Here is a 20,237-nt window from a genome sequence, read left to right as displayed (position 1 = left end):
CAACAAGAGCGAGGCCCCGGTCTGTCTGACTTAACATTGTGAACTTTCACATGGACCAAGTTGGCACAAGAGTGCTATTGCGAATATCTACTTATAAATAATTATAAGTAACGAACGAACGTGACCAAAACAGACAGCATCTATCATATTACTTTATTTTTATTCGAGAAAGTTATTTTCAGGTAACTGATAAATAGGATACTGGGAAAGTTTCCATGCACCGGTTTACTGGAAATGTTTACATTGATTTCCTCTAACTGTAATTAAAAATAACATTTTCCTTACGACAAATTTAATATATAACTGATATTTATAGAAAACTTCCAATTTAATATTGCACGCAAATATGTCTTGAACACTAAATATCAACTGTTTCAACGGTTCACTGCAGCCAAGATTTCCCGACAAAATATGAAACCCGAAAGGCAATGGAAAAATAAATAGGAAAATGCCAGAAGGATCGTTCAGATCTTCTCCCTCTTTTTTGTTATTATTGGATAGGTAAAGTCGAGACAGATAATAAATTGCAGTGCAATTTATTTTTTTTTAAATAAGGGACGACTAATTTAATGTCAAAAATCAGTAATATTTATTAATAAAATCAAAACTGTGTTTAAAATTAATAATAGTCAAAATTATTAAAACTTATTAAGAACTTCTGGAATCATCCCCGAGTTACATACTACATAAAACGAAGTATGACCTGTCGCTGGTTTCTTTGTCCCTTTTTTTTACACTAAACAGAAAAATTGCTAGTTCAAATTTAGATACTTACTACTTTAGCTTTCATTATGGAAAAGTGTCGTTTGTTGTAAATATTATTAGTGGACAAATATTTAAGTGAAGTCATTTATTCATCTAGAGGATTATTTCAACTGTTTTTTTTTTGTGAAACATACTAAAATGACCCATCAATGCAGTAACAATAAATTAATGGAAATATCGTATGGGAACGAGGTACATTTTGAGAAATCTTACCCTATCAAATACTCATAAAAAATTAACAGGTACAGTGACTTTTAAAAATCACACTAAAATCACAAACAAATAAAATGTCAGTGCCTACTAGCAATTTATTAGATATTGTAGTATGGCATGATATGAAGACATTTAAAAATTATTTTTGTTGTACCCAAATACTATCAAATACCAATTGAAAAATATCTGTCATTATTGCATGAACAGAAAAAAGTTGTGGGCGGATATTTTCCCATACAAGTTTTAAAAACCACTCTCCAAAAATTTTTTGAAGAACTTTGACGCCATCTAGCGGTCAAACGATGCGATTTCGAATAGAGGTGAACACATTTTTGAGTCAGGGAATCTGTGGTCTTCGGTTGTACACGAACTTTCGGGACACCTTGTATAAAAGCTGTAAGCCCTGTAAGCCAAATTTATTGTGTCGTCATTATTTTATTGTAATGAAGAGTCTAAGTGCTTTTGTAGGAAATATTTAACAGATTACAATTTTTCTATGAAACAGAAATATGTATATAGTTTAAGTAAATATCAGTAGTATAGTAAATATCAAAATTATATCGAAAAGAACGTTCTCTATTTTGATAATGACTGTGATACAAGTCGCTGCTAAGACAAGTAGGTACTCGAATATTTCCTGTGCATCACTTGTATCGTCAGTTCATCCCAGTTGCTTAGATAAAGATAAGAGATAAGAGAAAAGCAGTTCAAGGAACATGGCTTAATATCACAAGTCTACTTAAAAGTTGCTTATTCTTTTCTGAACTGATAGTCCAGTCAGCAGAGTCCCAAAATATCGGCATTGTGGTCATGTTCCATAAATTTGTTCAAAAATCGGCCACAAACATGTTAAAGAACAACGCAATGAACTTTACTTATTTTGAAAGAGCGTTAAAAAAAATACACAAAAAGAATCATTTTTGTCCATTCCATATAGCCAGAGATATTAATATTTTTCTTTTTATTAATATTTACCAAGGAATTCAAAAACGCAATAGTATACAGGGTGTTCCATTTAATATAACAAAGTTATGTAGCGCCCACGTGAAATGGAAGCTAAAAATATTTTCCTTACATGGCCCACATGATTCTAGACAACTTTTATTAAAACCATTTTTTTATAAATTTTACAGTTACCTACAGAGTTACAGAAGAATCCCTTTGAGGTGGAACACCCTGTATAATTACCAATTTCGTAAAGATGCAAGATGTATAAAAATTTTACCATCTTTCCAAAGTTTCCGGTAAATATAACGTATAATTGTCAATAACTCAGCAACGACTCATCTGTCCAACAGCAGGTTTCGAGAGCTTATTGTACATGATTTGTGGAGTATTTTTCGAAAATTTCATGAATATTGATCAATTTTTAGAAAATTTACGACAATTTGGATGGATATTTGCCAATTAACAGAAGTTAATTGTTAAGTTATTTTTGAAATTAAAAAAAAAAATTGGAGCAAGATGTACAGAATTTTATTTCGAACAAAAACGACCTTTTGCATTTTCTTCATAGAGCGCAATCCAACTGAGATATTGAAGAAAAACAAATACAATTTGTAATAAGATTGGGTTTATGGAAAATTACTACCTCTCAACTCTCAACCCTTGTCTACTGGACTAATTGTAAGACAGAACGCGCGTTACCGAGAGCAGTGATTTACTTGTCCCTGATATGACATACTATTATTATGCCGTTTCAAGTTGTAACAGAAATATGCAAACAGGAGTGTATTTATATAAACGTGAATAGGAAAAAGTTGCGCTTTTATATGGCTTTCAAAAATGTTATCTAAGCAGTTGCCTACGTGATATGTAATTACTTCTCTGAAAAGGTACAATGTCAACAAACAGAAACAACGTTACAGTAACCTACATAATTCTAGAAGTGCAAACTACAAGGAAATAGCGGTGTATTTGGAAATTCTACTGCATGATAAGATAAACGTGGGTCTAGTTACTGCACGTATGTTTCTTGTTTCACAACAGATATTTACTTGCGTTTTCAGTACTAGGCCTAAAAAAAATTGCGTTCTAAAGTTCAGTAAATATAAATATTGCTTATGCATTATTGTCGAATGCTAAAAATATGTCGGAAATACCTGCGTCCAATAAAATTAATTCGAAGAAAATCAGTGACAATATTTATAATATATTTTTCAACGACTTTAGAATGTTGGATTATCTTTTGGTGTTTATCTAATTCCACTTGGTTTTCCCCGTATTTCCTTTCTTAGAAACGTAAGCCAACACCATCTCCAGGATATCCTCACGAAATATGATTAAATAATATCGTGTCTTATCCAATTTGGTTACAGTAATCCCAGATGCGGAAGCTACTGTTTACTTAAATGGGAAATAGGTAAATATTTAGAAATTGTATACAGAAATTAATTTTTTCTACGATCTTCGCAATTTCACTGCAATGTCGTTTTCTTGAACGGACCTTTTTCACTCCTCAACTTGTGACAAGCGTGTAGTTGCCAACTTGTAAAAATTATATTAATAGAAGGACATCGACAAACAATCTTAATAAAATTATTGTGACTAATTGGATGTTCCGTAGGGGATTTGTAGCCATGCGCAGATGGCGAATTGTATCAAAAGGTTTGAAATACAAGGACCGTATGATAAGTTTGGTATACGAGGGAGGTATAATTAATCATAAGACATTTACAGTTAACATTTTAAGTCACTGAACGGCATGGCATGACTTTTAAATCTGTTTGAAAATTTGAAACACTTTTTACAATGTATCTTAAACTTAGTTTTTATCGCGACAAAAAAATATAGAAAGAAATACGTTGTCCTTTAAATTAGGTAAATAATTTTAGTTGAACCTCCTATCAAAGATGGCGCAATGGCTTGGTTTAATACACCACAGTTGTTCGCCGAATTAACTTTAGCATTTTCATAATTTCCAGTTCCTTCCAAATAATGATTTGGAAGAAAAATAAAACAATACAGGTCAAGTTTTTTGTCACACTGTTGCATATTCTTTCGGTACCTGTAAAGGTGGCAAAAACCCCATTCAAATACGTTGTACCTATTTTAATAGCGGCGGATGGTAGTCAAATAACGTGATAATATTTTGAAAACGAATTCAGTGTTTATTTTGGGTGGTGTAGTTTTTATTTTCATAAACAAATGGATGTTCCGAGAATGTGGCTTGTTTACGTCAATTTTTAGATGTTATAAAAGTACTAAACGTGTAGCTATTTAGAAATAAAAACGCTGACGGTAGCTGGTAAATATATTTTTAAGTTATTTGGGTGCATAACCTACTTTGGCCACGGTCACTGGCCGCGATTCTGACGTTCATATTTGCGAAAAAGAAAGGCATTGCTTTATTAAAGTAGAAAGTTGCAGTATTGGGCAATATTCATATAAACAATTAACCAGGTCCCAGCCGTTTCGCAAACGATATTTACTTGCTTCACATAACACAATGAACTTTTTATCTGAATTTTACATGGTATTGCAATTTTTGGCATTAGGTTTCGCTATTTTGTTTTGTAAACAATTTTTAATTTTTATGGGAATACAGTTACGATGACCTCATCGGGCTGCCATTGTTCTTTTTTCTGCCAGCTTATTCACGGCACCATGTGTGTTTAGTTTGTATAAATAATTCAGCCAGAATATTTACTAACAATCGGATTGCAAATTGTGTAGTCATTTACCCGGAAAAAAACAGAGGATGTTTAAAAATATCTTCGTTATTTTGACTGCCGGTTTTAACTTCGGATTCTTATGCGTTTATATTTATGCTTAACAGACTTCTGGAAGTCTATCTTTAATTCGTGAAAATATCTTTCCAAATTCTTGTCTCGTCACAATAAATATATATGCGTCATTAACAATACAAAAATTAACGCACAAATTTTAAACGTAGCAGGGTTTTTACTGTTATAGTCTTTCCGAAGACAGTTGAACATGTATAAAAACGCATAGCAATAAAATTTAATGAGTTTCATAGGCGTCCCAAAAAAAATTTTTTGCTAAAGGTAAAAAATTATAATAATCTGTATACAGGGTGTTTTTAAATGAAGTAGCAAAAATGGTACCAGTGAATGTAGAGCCAAAAATAAGAGGATTCAAGTAAAAATACCTTATATGAAAGTTGCACCCCTGAGGCGATATACCCTCTTAAAGGAGGGGATTGAAGTTCACATTTTAAATTTTTACTTTAACATGGGGAATGCTATAGACACGAAACTTGGTATGAGCTTCCTACTAATAAAGAGACAACTTTTCAATATTTGTTCGATCATTGGTGTATTTTATAAAGGAGTGAAACAGTCAATCCTATTGCAATATTTTATTAGAAATTTTTTATATGAAGCAAATTATTTATTTAAAAACATTTATTGGGAAGACTGATTTATTGCTCAACTTTTTTACCTCTTGTAATTTTTCGATAAATCCGATAGTTTTCTAGTAAAAAATTAGATGTGTCCTCGTTCACTAAAGGGGTAATTGCGAAAATTTGTAAAATTAAAGTAACAAATAAATTGTTATTTATCATATTAATAAATTGACATTTTCTGTCAATAAACTGGTACTTTAATAATAACATTAAGAATAATTTGCTATTAATTAATGAAAAATGTTTGATAACTTATGACTATGGGACATGTATTAGGTAAAGTTATTTATCTGAAATAAAATTTAATACAAACGAAAAACAAGAAATGCAAAAATAATTTTGCAGTTAACAAAAAATGGCAAAGATCTGTTTTTCTTAAAATTGTCAATTTTCTAAAAATTAATCAAACCTAATGATATTTTTGAAAAGTACCCTTGTATTGGACAGACGAGTCGTTGCTGAGTTACTGACAATTACACGTCATTCTTACCGGAAACTTTGGAATGATGTGCATCTCGCGAAATTTGTTTTTATTAATTTCTGCGCGTTTGAGGAGGTTTTACACTTGGTCATAGTTTTAAACGTGATTGAAAAACTTCCAGCAAGTTTTGATTTGATTCTATCAGAACCTCTTATTTTTTCTGTCATCTTGTAAAATACCGTATATATTTTATTACACAAATTTTACGCGTCACTTTTAACTGTGACAGACTAGCTGATCATTTTTTGATAATTCATAGTGTGAATTATCAATGTGTCGTTTATTTCAGTTTTTCCACATAATCACGACGTTCGTGCCAGTCTCAACTAAGTAAATAAATAATTAACGCTATACGAACCGAATTTTCCCACCCGTTATTTTATACATCCAATCCGTATAAAAAATATTAACAGATGTGCCGGCGAATGCCGCAAAGTGGAGTTTTGCCAGTTGCTGATCAGACGAATATGTAATGTCCCTATAAAATAAGTTTATCTGAGTATATTTATATACAGAAATATGGTTTACTTGACCATGAACATTTTATTTTTAACGAAGACTCGCGGTACTTTGGGAAATATCAAATAGTTTATACCAGTGAAATAAATTAAAATAATAATAATATAATAATAATATCAGCAAGCAATGTTCTGAAGCCAATCCTTTCAAAGTTATGGTTTTTTGTCTGTCGTGTTTTATTAGATTGATAAGTTGGCAGTATCAACAATGGACAATAGTAACGATTAACCGCTTAAATAACGAAATCCATAATACGCTGAATTTAATAGCAAATGTCTCACTGTAATGTTGCAAATTTTTGAGAGATTTTAAAAAATTGTAATTCACAGGAAACAGATAACAACTTCCTGTTTTTCAGCATCAGTTTCGTTTTTGACGTCTATATTGTCATTTTCAAAACATTTTTAACATCACACTACCATAAAATTATTAATAGGCAAAGAAAATGTCTAGCGTATTTGTCACGTCAATCATGGCAGAAATTTTCCTGTGGGAGTAAATTGAGTTAAAATAAATCATAAATGCGATTAATTGTAGATTTTTTTTTCAAAATTGGCAGAATGAAGGAAAAGTTTAACAAGAACATATACAGGGTGTAGTTTTAAGTTAGGGTCAGCTTTTTAGTGGTAATGGCACTAGTTCCCCTGAGTACGAATGTGAAATTAATTAAATCATGAAAAGTTTATATTTAAGCAGAATCCGACCCTATTCCGAACGCTTACAAAGGGCAACGGCAAGGTTAACATCAGCTGTTCAGTTAACACGCCATTTAGCTGCCTCTGAATAGCCGCTACTGCCAGTTGACTTCACACCTGGTACGATATGACGGGATGGTAAACGGGTAAGAAGCAAACTGCCATGTTAGTTTGGCGACGTTTTCAACAACGGACAATAGTAACGACTAATCGCTTACATAAGTAAATCCATAATACGCTGGATTTGATCGCAAATGTCCAATGTAATGTTGCAAGTTTTTGAGAGAGATTTAAAAAATGTAATTCAAATTCGAAAATGTCTGGATTTAATATTCCACAGGAAACAGATAACAACTTCCAAAACATTTTTAACATCACACTACCATAAAATTATTAATAGGCAGAGAAAATGTCAAGACATCGCAATAAATGCGATTAATTGTAGATTTTTTTTTTCAAAATTAGCAGAATGAAGAAAAGTTTAACAAAAATATATTCAGGGTGTAGTTTTAAGTTGGGGTCAGCTTGTTAGGGGTAATAGTACTAGTTTCCCAGAATCCGACCCTATTCCGAACGCTTACATAGGACAACGGCAAGGTTAACAGCAGCTGTTCAGTTAACATGCCGTTTAGCTGCTTCTGAAAAGCCGCTACTGCCAGTTGACTTCACACCTGGTATGATATGATGGGATGGTAAACGGGTAAGAAACACACTGCCATGTTAGTTTGGCGACTTTGTTACTTTTTTATCTTAATTTTCAGAAGTGTGTCTGTGTAGTAAGTGAATAAACTTTTCGTTTTCAAATAAAAAAGCATGTATACAAATCAAAAAAGAGTTGATATAGTTACAGCCTAATTTTTGTCAGGAGAAAACGATGCTGTTGATAGAAGACGATATCAGACGGATTATCCCGACTGACAAGTGCCGCATAAGAAAATGTTGGTTTAACATTTAAGAGATTAAGGGAGTTTTGAACCAGTACTCGACGATGTCAAGTATGTCATATGCTGTAAAAATCAAATGAGTAAAGAGATTATTTACTTAATTTGTCGTATATGCGCTAAATTTATACCGTCCTGTATAGTAGATTTTCAATAGTTTGACCCGACTAATTTCATGAAAATGGTGAAACGTGAATACGGCATAGTAAAATTATTCTTTGCTTGCTCAATGGCAGCGTGAGGCAACTTTGAGTGCACGTAATTACGCTACCAAAATGAGGACATGTCTGCGTTCAGTTTGGTTACTAATTAGATCTTAATTAACCCATAATTGCATAAACTTAGAAGTAGGAAAATTCACTTCGACAACTGTTAAAAATAAAATAAGAACCCACACGTCGTAAACATTAACCAGAATCCGTTTTATTCACACGGCAAAACATTATCCGGAATTGAACAATTGTAATAATAATAACAAACGCTATTGTTTATTTAATATGGTTTCTAGAGCATAAATTGTTACTTAAGTTGACTTTATATGCCCCTTTTATTTTGCTTTCAAGGTTACGATTCTTGCTAAGAATTCGCAGCGATACGTATCATATTTTCTTGTCTACTTTAACGAGATGTCAATAAACAGTAGGGAAATATTTAAATTGTTATTCGCAAATTTCAGGTGGGCACCGTAGACACTACAAATCCGGTCAGATATTCATAAATTCGAGGAACCGGCCGTAGAACTCTAGACTTACTTGGACAAGTCAGTCAGAGACCATGATGTATGAATAACTATGATCTAGTGTGGATTACAACGCCATACATGGCTTCCTGTGACAGGCACGTGCAAACGATCTGATGCAAATGACCTGCTACTTGCTTCGTTTTTGGGTAGGACTCTAGATTTGCTTCTGACTTAGGCGGTGTTAACGAAATAGTAAAACTGTCAAAGGCCACACCCGGCTGCTTTTCCCAACGAATGTCAATGACAGTTATTTGCATATAAGGAACAGTCAACGCATACCAGATTTCGTCTAGATCTAAATATTGAGACGAAAGTAAAATTTGGTCCGCGGCTGTGTGGACAATTCGTATTATACAGAGTGTACAAATACTCAGAACAGATAGAAAAGTACTTGTGAAAAAATGATTTTATTCATTAAACGGTATAGAAAGTACCAGAAAAGGGTCCCACGAATACGTTTGGTGGGTCTGGCTATTAGTATGGTTGTTTTGGTCATATAGTCCTATGACTATATGACCAAAATGATACAGGGTGTTTCTGAAATAAGTGCGCTCCTTGAAAAGGATGATAGAGGGAAATAAGCAACTTTTATTAAGCAATTGATGGTCTAAAACATTAAATTTCAAATTGAAAAGAAAAATGAAGGTTTAAATAAATTTAAAGCCGACCCTGGTGCGGTAGTCAGCCGGTTTAAATTTTGTGTTCAAATGCTGAAATTTATTCAAATCTCGTTTAAAAGTAACTCAAAAATTAAAAGAATAAAGGAACTACTTACTAATAGACAATATGCTCTACAAAACTTGTTCAAAGTCGTTTCCATGTGCTACCACACTTCACTAGAAACCGTTGCTGGAATCGAGATCTCTGTACAACGTGAGGATTTGCATAATAAAGTGAAGGTTTGAATGAAAATTTAGTACGCTGTCTCCAGTAAGACAACATTCACCTGTAAAAAGCACCTTGCCTGTAAAATCCGCATCTTGTACTATTTGATGTCGAAACACTGGCAAAATTCCCCATGGAACAGAAAATCACTTCTCGGCCAATGTCGTAATACTGGAACACACGACGCACATGCACAAGATGCACAGGGTCTGATTACATTTATGGTAAATTTTCTTAATTAATTTGCTCGAAAACAGAAGCATTTAGACTATCAGTTGCTTAACAAAAGTTGCTCATTTTCGTGTCCTCTATCAAGGAACCAGCAAATTTACTCCGTTGATCCTATTTAGCTGCTTGGTTAGAGAAACGGCGAACAGGATCGTAATAAGAATTTTTATTTGTGAAGAAGAGTGATAATGATCGTGATACTAAATAATGTTATAATCACCATAGATAGTTTGTTTGCCCATTGTTATTATAATAACAGCGTTTTAAAACTAGTTTAGGTTAACACAACACTGTAAAAAAATTTCACTCAATTTTACTCAATAATGTGTCAATTTCTGTCCACACCTGATTGAGTGAAATTTTAACTCTATTAGTATGAGTACAACTATTGCATCAGAAATCTGAAAGATCTGTTTTAGAGCAATATTTTAGGTTTCGATTAAAGGAATTGGTGAACTGATGGGACGAATAGATTGCCATAACCTATACTGTACGTTACAAATACGTAATTATAGATAATAATTTAACTATCCGTTTATTTAATCAAATATTAATTGAGACTTAATAGATTGTCTTTAATTATTGTAATTAAATCACCCCATTTAAATACAATTTTTACTAGAATAACCAGATACTTGTCCAACTCCAAAGCACACCATACGCCATACTGCCATCCACCACGCTACGGTCACGAGATAACCTAATGGGATGATGGGAACAAAGACAATGCATCTGGATATGAAAAAGGGTGGGATCAGTCAGTAATGAGGACATTTACTCTGATTTAGGTACAAGTGCACCAAATACGAGTTTACGTAAAGAATTTATTTAAGGAGTACCTATATTTGAGTGAAAGTACTCAAATTTAGTTTAAATATAATCACAAATGAGCAAAATGATCAAAATGCCCAATATTGAGTGAAAATATACTCGATAATTTCACTTAATGGATTCACTCCGGACCTTTATTGCTTTCACTCACACCGACTTTTTTACAGTGAAGGTGTGTTCCAAAATAAACAGTTTTTTTTAAATAAGAACCGTTATTTTGGCAAAACCGATTTATTCTAGCAGTTTGGCGCTTGGTTTCTGGATCATATTGAAAACATCACGTTTCCATCCAGTCCTCAGTCACAATGTAAATGAAGTTTTTGTCCTTTGGCCTCCTTGATGATATCCTTCGAATGTTGAATTCGGAGGAATTTTTGGTCAACTTGTTCGGGACAAACCGTACACACATTTTTCGTTAGACCAAATGCGGTAAATTGATGTTTTTGAGATGCTCAATCGAATTCAATGAATTTCAATGAAGATTTTGGCTGATCTTTGATGAAAACACACAGTTTTCATGGAATCTGCATGATCATGGATTTCGGTTGGCTCATCATTTATGTCCTCACAACCGTTTTTAAACCGCGTATACCACTCATGAACTCTACCACGGGATAATTTGTATTGTAAGAATTTTTTGTACACTAAGCTGTAGATCGACTTTCTTCGCGATTATGCTCATTCCGAATTACCAAACACGATTTACAAACCAAAAATCCAAAAGCAGACATACGAGTATATAAAATACAAAAAACTCTTATCAAGCACTTAAAAAGTTAACGTTTCGAAAATTTGTTTTCGTTTTTTGAACTTATTCCGACTTTTCGTTGTAGCTATTTGGCAGTTTAACATTGTCTGACTTTCGAATACCTTTAAAATGGAGTAAAAAGATAACAATTCGTATGCGTTTACTTATAGGCATATAAAAGATTAGAAAGTAAAGCGTTATGTCAACAAAGGATGATAGTCGCAAAAAATATATTTTCTTTAAACGGTTTTCCAAAGAAAATATATTTTTAACGATTTCGCATCGAAGATTTGGATTTGCCTGAATTGGGGTTAAATCATTGTTAATGATAGTAAATCAAATATGGGTGTAAAATGTTTAAAAATGTTTCCTGGCGGCGGGCATTTCCAACGAAATAATAAAATTGGCTATATTAGTCTGACACGTTTTTATGTACAAACAATAACGACAGGCGAAGTCATTAACCTAGAAAAACTAGCAATTTAGTACAAATTTGCAACTATGCTATTACGGTGTATGTGAGTAACGTCAACTGTTTACTGTATATTAAATAAGTTTCCATTAGTAAACATAATTAGTGGAAAATTTCGTTCTATACGAGACATGTGTGCGCAAACGGTTAATTATGGTCAAGCATCCACATCAATACAGAGTGAGACAACTGAATATAATATTCTGGACCCAGAAAATTTCGCTAAAGTTTCCAGCATAAGGCAAATATCGTACTCTAAAGTACGTACCCGTATATATCGCAATTCCAAGAATTGAATATTGAATTGTTCAGCTTTCATTCGGTTCTATTATTTAAAAGAGGCAATGTTACTTCATATTGCCTAGACCGCCTTGAGATATACTAAGTCTGTGTTTGTATAAGGTGAGTCACCTTTTCATCGTTGACTTTATACAGTGGGAAAACATCTGTCCGTTTTTTAACAGTTGATTAAATGTAAACACACGAATTAAACTAGTTATACGGGAAGAACAACCAAAATATCTCTACACAAGTAAACAACAGACAATGTTAATCTTAGTGTTATTGTCTATACGTCCCTTTCAGCTTCAATACTTCACAGTACAGGGTTAGTGAACCCGATATATTAAAATCTCAAGTCTATTTATTTTGTAAATAACCGATAAATGCGGGCTATGTACAAAAGCTTTAAAATTTCCGTCTGTTATAAAATAAGTAAAGTTTATTTACCAGTTCATATTGTTTGCCGTAAATAAATAAGTCCATTTTTATATTCTCTCGATGTTAGAGCAAAATTAACTTGGTTGCTTGGAAAAAATAAAATAAATAACACTTCTTACCTGCCGGAAAACGTACGTTACGTCAGTATCATAGAAAGGGAGCTCAGAACCACCTTGCAACAGCACGATGGCATCCTTTTTTACCCCTTGCAGCTTTTCAACGAGACGTTTTCTGTTCAGGGCAAACAGAGCTGTTGGAACTTCCAAAGTACCTGGACCCATCCATAATTTTCTGGAAATAAAAATCAACGGTTCAAATTTGGTCAGCAACCTGAGGCGAATTATATACACCACGGTTGACATAATATGTATAAACAGATCAAGTTAGTTTTATTAATGATGACGTTTAACATCTTGAGACAGATCATCAGACAATTCACAGACAGTGTATAGAAAATATTAACTCAGTTTCGGACCCCTGATGCATGAAATTCATGTTCCCAGGGAGTTTCGTGGTCATATTTTCTTGTACAGCCTCGGTTAAGGAGTTACGAGGTTATGGGGTCATGGGGTCAGGAAGTTTACTAACCCAGCCATGCAGTTTCGGACCGCTGATGTATAAAATACATATTTCCAGAGTATCTATTCTACACTCTTGCACATTCCGAGTTATGGGGTTACAGGGTCCTGGGGTTACGGGGTCGTGGGGTTACGGAGTTAAAAAGCTACGGGTTTATGGAGTTATGGTGCAATGAAATCATGAATTGAATGTTTTTCCAATCACTGGGTACTCGAGTCACTGAGAAATTTTATTTGTTTTTATATTTGTTATAGCTATTAATATGATAATTATTATCTGTTCAAAATATAGCACTAAGTTAGTGCTATTTATGAATAATAGAAGATATGGAGCAAAGCTACGATTTTTAAGATATTCGCCTTCGGAAAACACTTAATTGCCAGCAACGAACGTTGTCAAAATAACACTTGTAGTGACGTTCATTGTTTATAGTGATATAACAACATTTTCTGCCGACAAAAAATGCCAACAGAATTCTTAAAGCACTTAGCTCCAACGGTAGCTTTTAAAACTGGAGAAAATGGTATTACCTACCCTAAATTAACTTTAAATAAATTAATTTTGCATAAAACTCAAAGGTTCTGCTTTGATTAAGTGCAGACTATTTCCGCCAGAGAGCGAGGCGCTCGGCTTGAACTGGCAATAACGACAGTTTCAGGCCTGGCCAACTAAATTGACCTGAAAAGCAATGTTGCATCCTCCATGCAGTCCAGACCTGAGCAATTATCGTCCCTTTGACGTATTCTTTTAAATTCAAAGAGAAAATTTAATTCCTTTCCTGGATTAGAACGTTAAATGTAATGAAAGATAAAACGTATTATCGGTTAAAACTAATTATAATCGTAGGTGTTATATAACGTTACGCCAGTACTTAGTGACATACCCGTAATAGAATTTATATTTCTACGATAATAGGATTATGAAGTGATAATTTGTTGGATAAAATTGATTATAACGACACATCGACCTAATACATGATAAAAATGACGTTTTTTACTTTTTATTACTTAATTGAATTATATTTTGATATTAGTGTTTCCAATACATCAAAGTAACACATTATATACGTGGTGCTATTTATAAATACAACAATATATGTGTATTAGAGGAACTATAGCGTTCGCTTTTCAAAAATTCCAGCCTTTGAATAGTATCAAATAGAAGCCGCAAGAGTTCGGACGATTCTGGGAAATGCCATGAATGTATTTATTATGAACATAGTAGTAAGTGAGGTAAAACATTTTTTGACCTGGATTTAAACACAAATGAACAGTCAAGTCGCAACACGTCTCAAATCCTGGGTCGGACTCAAAATAACGAGAAATGAATTTATTTTGCAATAAACAATAGATATAGTACTATAGTAAATGTAATAATTCTAAAAGTATTCGATAACTTTGTGTATACACATAGTCATATTATTAGATACTCCACACACATGGGGCAGATAAAATACGGATATAAATATTTACTTAAAATGAAGCCTGTCAACCCGAAATATCAACATATTGAACGCAAACACTTATTTATCGATATCAAACCCTCATACCTATTTAAATATTAGCGGATCCATATACTAGGAAAATAAAGAAAAAGTTTACACTCATCGACAGACACCGGCCATTTGTCTTTTGTGTAAAATCAATTAAGAAATTACATTCTAGAATTAGTAGACAACGTTATAAGTGTGACAAAAATATTTTGTTATAAGTTCCTTAAAGCCGTACGAGTTCGTACATTATTTTTTTCAAACGTTGAGAACGTATAGTTTTTACGACGTCAATTGGAACCTGTAAATCTTAAAGCACAGGACCGTATGCACTTCTCCTGGAATTTCTTCCTATGCTTTGACCATGATGTGTCTCGTAATTTATACTCGAATAGCAATTCGGCGAGTCCGGCATTGGTAAACTAGTCAGCCTGATGTAGAATTGACGGCGGCGGCGGTCATCAAAGCAAACCTGTATTGGTCCACTAGGTCGTAAATATTTTTTTGTATGGTACACGGGTTCACTTAGCTTTGCCACTTGCCAGTGCAGTGCAGAGCATTGCTTGGCGGGGTATGTTGTTGGTATAATACGTATTATTATTTATTAGTTGATATTATTATTTGTTCATATCGTAACCAGTAAAGGGTAATAGTTATTAAAACAAATGTTATATGTAATTATCTAGTAATTTAGCGTGGGTCTCTGGAGACTTTTTGAAGCGGAGGACAACGAAATAACTCGGGAAAATCCCCAAATAGTGGAACAGATTTTTGTCGAAAGTAACGAAACAGTTTAAAAACAAAGATTTACACATAAAAAGTCAAAGTATTATATTAAATATATATGAATGTTTGAAAATTGAAAATAGTGAACAATGTGATAAAAAAGTTAGGAAACGGATTAACGAATTAACAAAGATATCAAACACGACAATTTATCCCGTAATTAAAGAAAATTGACGATTTTACCAGATGTAATGCGGCGCACAATTTATAATATGTATAAAGAAAATAAAGTTCCTACTTTAAACATGATTCGAGATAAATTAAGCGATTATCCTAATTATAATTATAAATCTTTAGATACTTACGACATGCTTTATTACAATGCGATTTTAAACATCAAAAACTTGACAATCGTATGGTAATTATATGGTAATATAGCTCAGAATATAGTATATCTAGACGAGACAGGGCTAAATTTTTCTGGACGTCTATGGATTCTGTAGAATTTATGAGTTAAATGTTTTTATGCGGTTCCAATTGAGATCGTAACAACTATAACATCACAAGCAACAACTGACCTTCATCTTTTAGGTACAGCACTTTTCTAATGGAGCTCAATTCAGTCCTAGGAAAGATTTTTTCTTAATATTCAACCTCTTATATTACCAAAAAGGAATATTTAATATCAAATAATTCAAGTTTGTTTAATTTAATTTAATTATTACAAATATGACCGATAAACTGTAAACCAAGTACAAGAAAAGTTATTTGGAATTAAAGAGAATTTTTAACAAATTTACAATTTTTGTTTCTCTTGAGGTTTTTTCATAGAATACATAGTACGGATAAAAGTCCAAAAACCATTATAATTAGGACTCGTCAACAGTAGATTATTAATGTACCTAACTTTAGCTTTGTGTATTAGCCTTAACTGGGAATCTTTTACAACCTGTTGAGAAAAATTGTAAATCAAACAACATTCAACTAATATGAATGAAGCTGAAGGCTTTCTGATGAGCAAAACCTGGTCATCTCTTTTAAAGAAGATATGTGGGAAGAATGCGTGATATATCACGGGCTTGAAAATATACACAACGGCACCAGCGATACCGGAGATGAACGTGACGTGGTGGATGTACCCTGGACCACGCCCTCTACCCCACTTCACAGCACTAGAGGCGCGCGCAGCGATACTGACCCCACTCATACTACTGTACTGCGCAGACCTAGACGGCCCAAGCGACACCGCCGCTATAAGACCCATAGCAAAGTATCAAGCTCAAGTGGCCTCTTCCTTCAGTAGCGGCAAAGCTTTTGTGGAGGTGGAGTTACCATTGAAGATGCTGTAGGCGAAACGTTTGGAAGCATTGGATGTGATCGCTTTCCAACCGTTTCATTTTTCTTCACAATCGACATCTTCAGTGGTGACTTACTTTTATTATTTTTTGTGTTTTTGAGGAGGAACATAGTCAGTTTCCTAACGGACTTAGGACATTTGTTAATATTTAATAAAAATAGTTTGCTTTGTATTTGTTTCTCCTCGTTATTTTTGTTTAAATATTTGCTTTCATCTATTTTCGTATTACATTCCAAAATGTGTTAAAATAAGAACTGATCGATTTCATTTTTTTTGCGAAAATGTCTATCGGAAAACATTATGTGCCCAGTTTTATTAACAAATCTGGCACCCTGAATTTTGTTTACTAAATTCGCCCGTTGTAAAGCCATTATTGCACAATATTTCACAAACAAAGGAGCACAAATAAATTATACAATATTAAATCATAAAATAGAACGTTTCGTGTGACATTGGTTTCAATAACTTCGAGGTCAGAACTCTAAGTAAAATCAAAACAAATAGGAGGCGAAATTATTTATGAATTATTTAAAGCCAAAGGCTATTGACACACCGGGTTTTGGCGCAGTTTGGCGGTAAAACCGCGATGTAATTTTCTGACGATTGTTTACCGTGATGAGAATCGCAAATGGTAATTAACACAATGAACTTAGTATTATGACTTGTCCGGCAAATAATTTTTATTTTTCCATGGAAATTCGTAGGGGATTAAGACGGCTAAAGAGGCGATTCGATATTAATATAGTTATATGCTATTATAAAGTAAATTATATCAAATCACTGTGTTATTATTATGTAATTCAATGATCAATGACGCCTACGGTGGTGTCTGTTACGTAACACGAAAACTTCAATATCACAGATATATCAGAAACCATCGTTAACGAATTAGACTAACATTAAAATATTTACATTTCTGATAACACAATAATATACAATCCAGTGCTCCACTACATGAGGCAAGGCCAAACACAGTTCGAACAAATTTCAACACACGTTTAATTTAATACCTTAATCCTTTATTTGTATTTTTAAACTTACTCGGCACAATTATAAATATTTTCAAGAAGGTACGTAAATAAATAAAAGTCAAATATTTAATTAATAGCGTCATAAACTAATTCTATTCAAAATTCGCAGTGCTTTGGAATTTATAGACTAGAACTATAAATTAATATACTTGTTTGCTACAATAAACATCACTGACCGACTTAAAGAAGACTTAACATGATGCAATTATTACAATTTCATTAATTATTAATTATTATAAATATTCCTCTTCAAAAATGTCATGTTGCTGTGTCTTTTATCTCGCATTTTAGTGCACTCGATTTTAGTAATTTGGCCTTTTCCTTTGTTAGCAAACCAACCTATCCTAACCTGACCTGTACTAATTTGGTTACAAACTTATTTGTACCGTTTATTGTGACTAGAAATTGAATATTTTCTATTAATATACATGTGAGAATGTTTCTTGGGTTCCAGATGTAAAATTAAAAGAAAATAAATAACACGTCCAGATGGAAAATATCCAAAAATCGTTAACGCAATGACATGACATTTTTGTTTCGGCCTGCAATTTTCGCCTAGCTGTCACTCACTACATGAATTAATTTGTATTTACTGAAATAACTGTTTTTAGCAACTAGACTGACTTTGTAGTAATCTTGGTAATTTAGTGATGATTTTTTAGTTATCTATGAGGTGAAAATCACAGCTTTAATAGGTCTTTTATTTGTGTGAGCAGCACTTGCCAAATTTTTCTAGGTCAGTACTAAAAAACACCTGCTTTAATTGAATTGATATCCTTACACAGCACCTGTATCCTGTGCGATCTTACAAGATGAAAGTGAAACATCAGGAAAATAAAATTTAACTCAACAACTAGAACAGCTACTACCCAACAAAGCTAGGTAAACAAAACAGTTTTTGATCATTTTTCTATTTAGCACAGGGTCAGAAAGAAGGCCGCTAAACGTTAATTATCGCAGTCAGATAGGGAACTGTGTACAGGTAACAAAAGTGAATGATAAACTTGGAGGATTACAGGTAACAAAAGTGAACCGATAAACTTGGAGGATATATAGAACTGATAAAAATAGCGGAAGCGATATTTTTTTTTTTCTTCTAAAAAGCATCGTTGACAGATGGACTTGAAGTTAAAAAAAAAAAAAAAAATTCGAAATATGCCAAGAGAAATAAAAACGATAATCTGAACAATTATACCATATAACCTTAAGACTCAAGCTTCCAACGCTAAATCCAATTAACCAAATCCCATAAACATTTAACCCACGGTATCCCAACCTAATAAGCCCATGAACCCAAACCCCATTAACCCTATAACCCCATAACCCATAATCATACGCAATCTGTATTATTGCAAAACATCACATAGCTGAGGACTCCTTGAAAACCCAAGTACTCAAACCCAAAAAATTCCCAAAACCCTATAACCCCATAACCCCGTAACTTCATAACCCCATAGTCCCATAAATAATAAATCATAGCCAATCTGTATTATGGCTAAACGTTAACGTGGTGGAGGATTTCTTAAAAATGTATGCACTCAAACCCCAAAACCCCATGACCCTATAATTCATAACCCCACGATTGCCTAACCACAACTTCATTACGTTGTACTTTGATCCCATTCACCAAAGAACCGAGTGTTACAGTCGATCTAGTTTTTTTTATAACTTTAATTGGTATGACCGTCCGTCGCGTCGGCATTAGTATTAACCGATGTACATACAACGCGAGGTGGTTGCGCGATCGGATTTCGTACATCATATAAGCGCTCTTAAGAGCCTTTGAAAAGAAAAATAATTTGTAGGATAAACCGTACTATAAATTAATCAATAAAACTAAAATAAATAAATGAATGATTAATGTTACGAATCTCTCGACTAGATTAAATGAAATGAAAATCCAAAGGATAACAATAAACAACCAAAAAAATTATACATATTACTAGAATGACTACATCAAAAGACCGGATATGTGAAATGACTAGGTCAATATTTAGGATGAATTTTGGGTTTTGAGTATTAGGGTTTTCAAGGAGTCCTCAGCTATGTGATGTTTTGCAATAATACAGATTGTCTATGATTTATTCCCTTGGTTATGGGGTTATGGGGTTATAGGGTTATTGGGTTGGAATATCATTGGATTAAATGTGTATGGGATTTGGTTTATTGGATTTAGCGTTGAAAGCTTGAGTCTTATATGGTTTAATTGTGCAGAATATCCGCTTTTTGAGATTAAGAAAAATCCTGAGGTGATGTGGTTAAATGGACCTCGGATTCGGATTCAGCGACCCAAATAACGTGTAATAAATATGGTCTGACCTCTATTTAGTCCAGTACAGCTTTTCTTAGACCTTTACAAAAAATCTGATAAAAATTTTTGATCATTTATTCTATTTTTAAGAAACAAATATTCTTGTCAATTACCCTAAATATTCTTGTCAATTAT

General features: G+C 33.2%; 1 protein-coding gene across 2 annotated transcripts in view; it reads right to left on the bottom strand.

Annotated features, from left to right (window-relative positions):
• The window catches only part of LOC108906259 (xaa-Pro dipeptidase), a 65,212-nt gene that overhangs the window by 11,858 nt on the left and 33,117 nt on the right, over positions 1-20,237 (bottom strand). For both annotated transcript variants that reach the window (XM_018709473.1, XM_018709472.1), the window contains exon 2: positions 12,729-12,900. In XM_018709473.1, the coding sequence (XP_018564989.1) occupies positions 12,729-12,900 (172 nt within the window). The remainder of the gene's footprint in view (positions 1-12,728; positions 12,901-20,237) is intronic.

The sequence above is a fragment of the Anoplophora glabripennis genome, unplaced genomic scaffold, assembly GCF_000390285.2.
Source record: "Anoplophora glabripennis isolate ALB-LARVAE unplaced genomic scaffold, Agla_2.0 scaffold32, whole genome shotgun sequence".
In the NCBI taxonomy this organism is placed as follows: domain Eukaryota; kingdom Metazoa; phylum Arthropoda; class Insecta; order Coleoptera; family Cerambycidae; genus Anoplophora; species Anoplophora glabripennis.
This window is presented reverse-complemented; position numbering and strand designations above follow the sequence as displayed.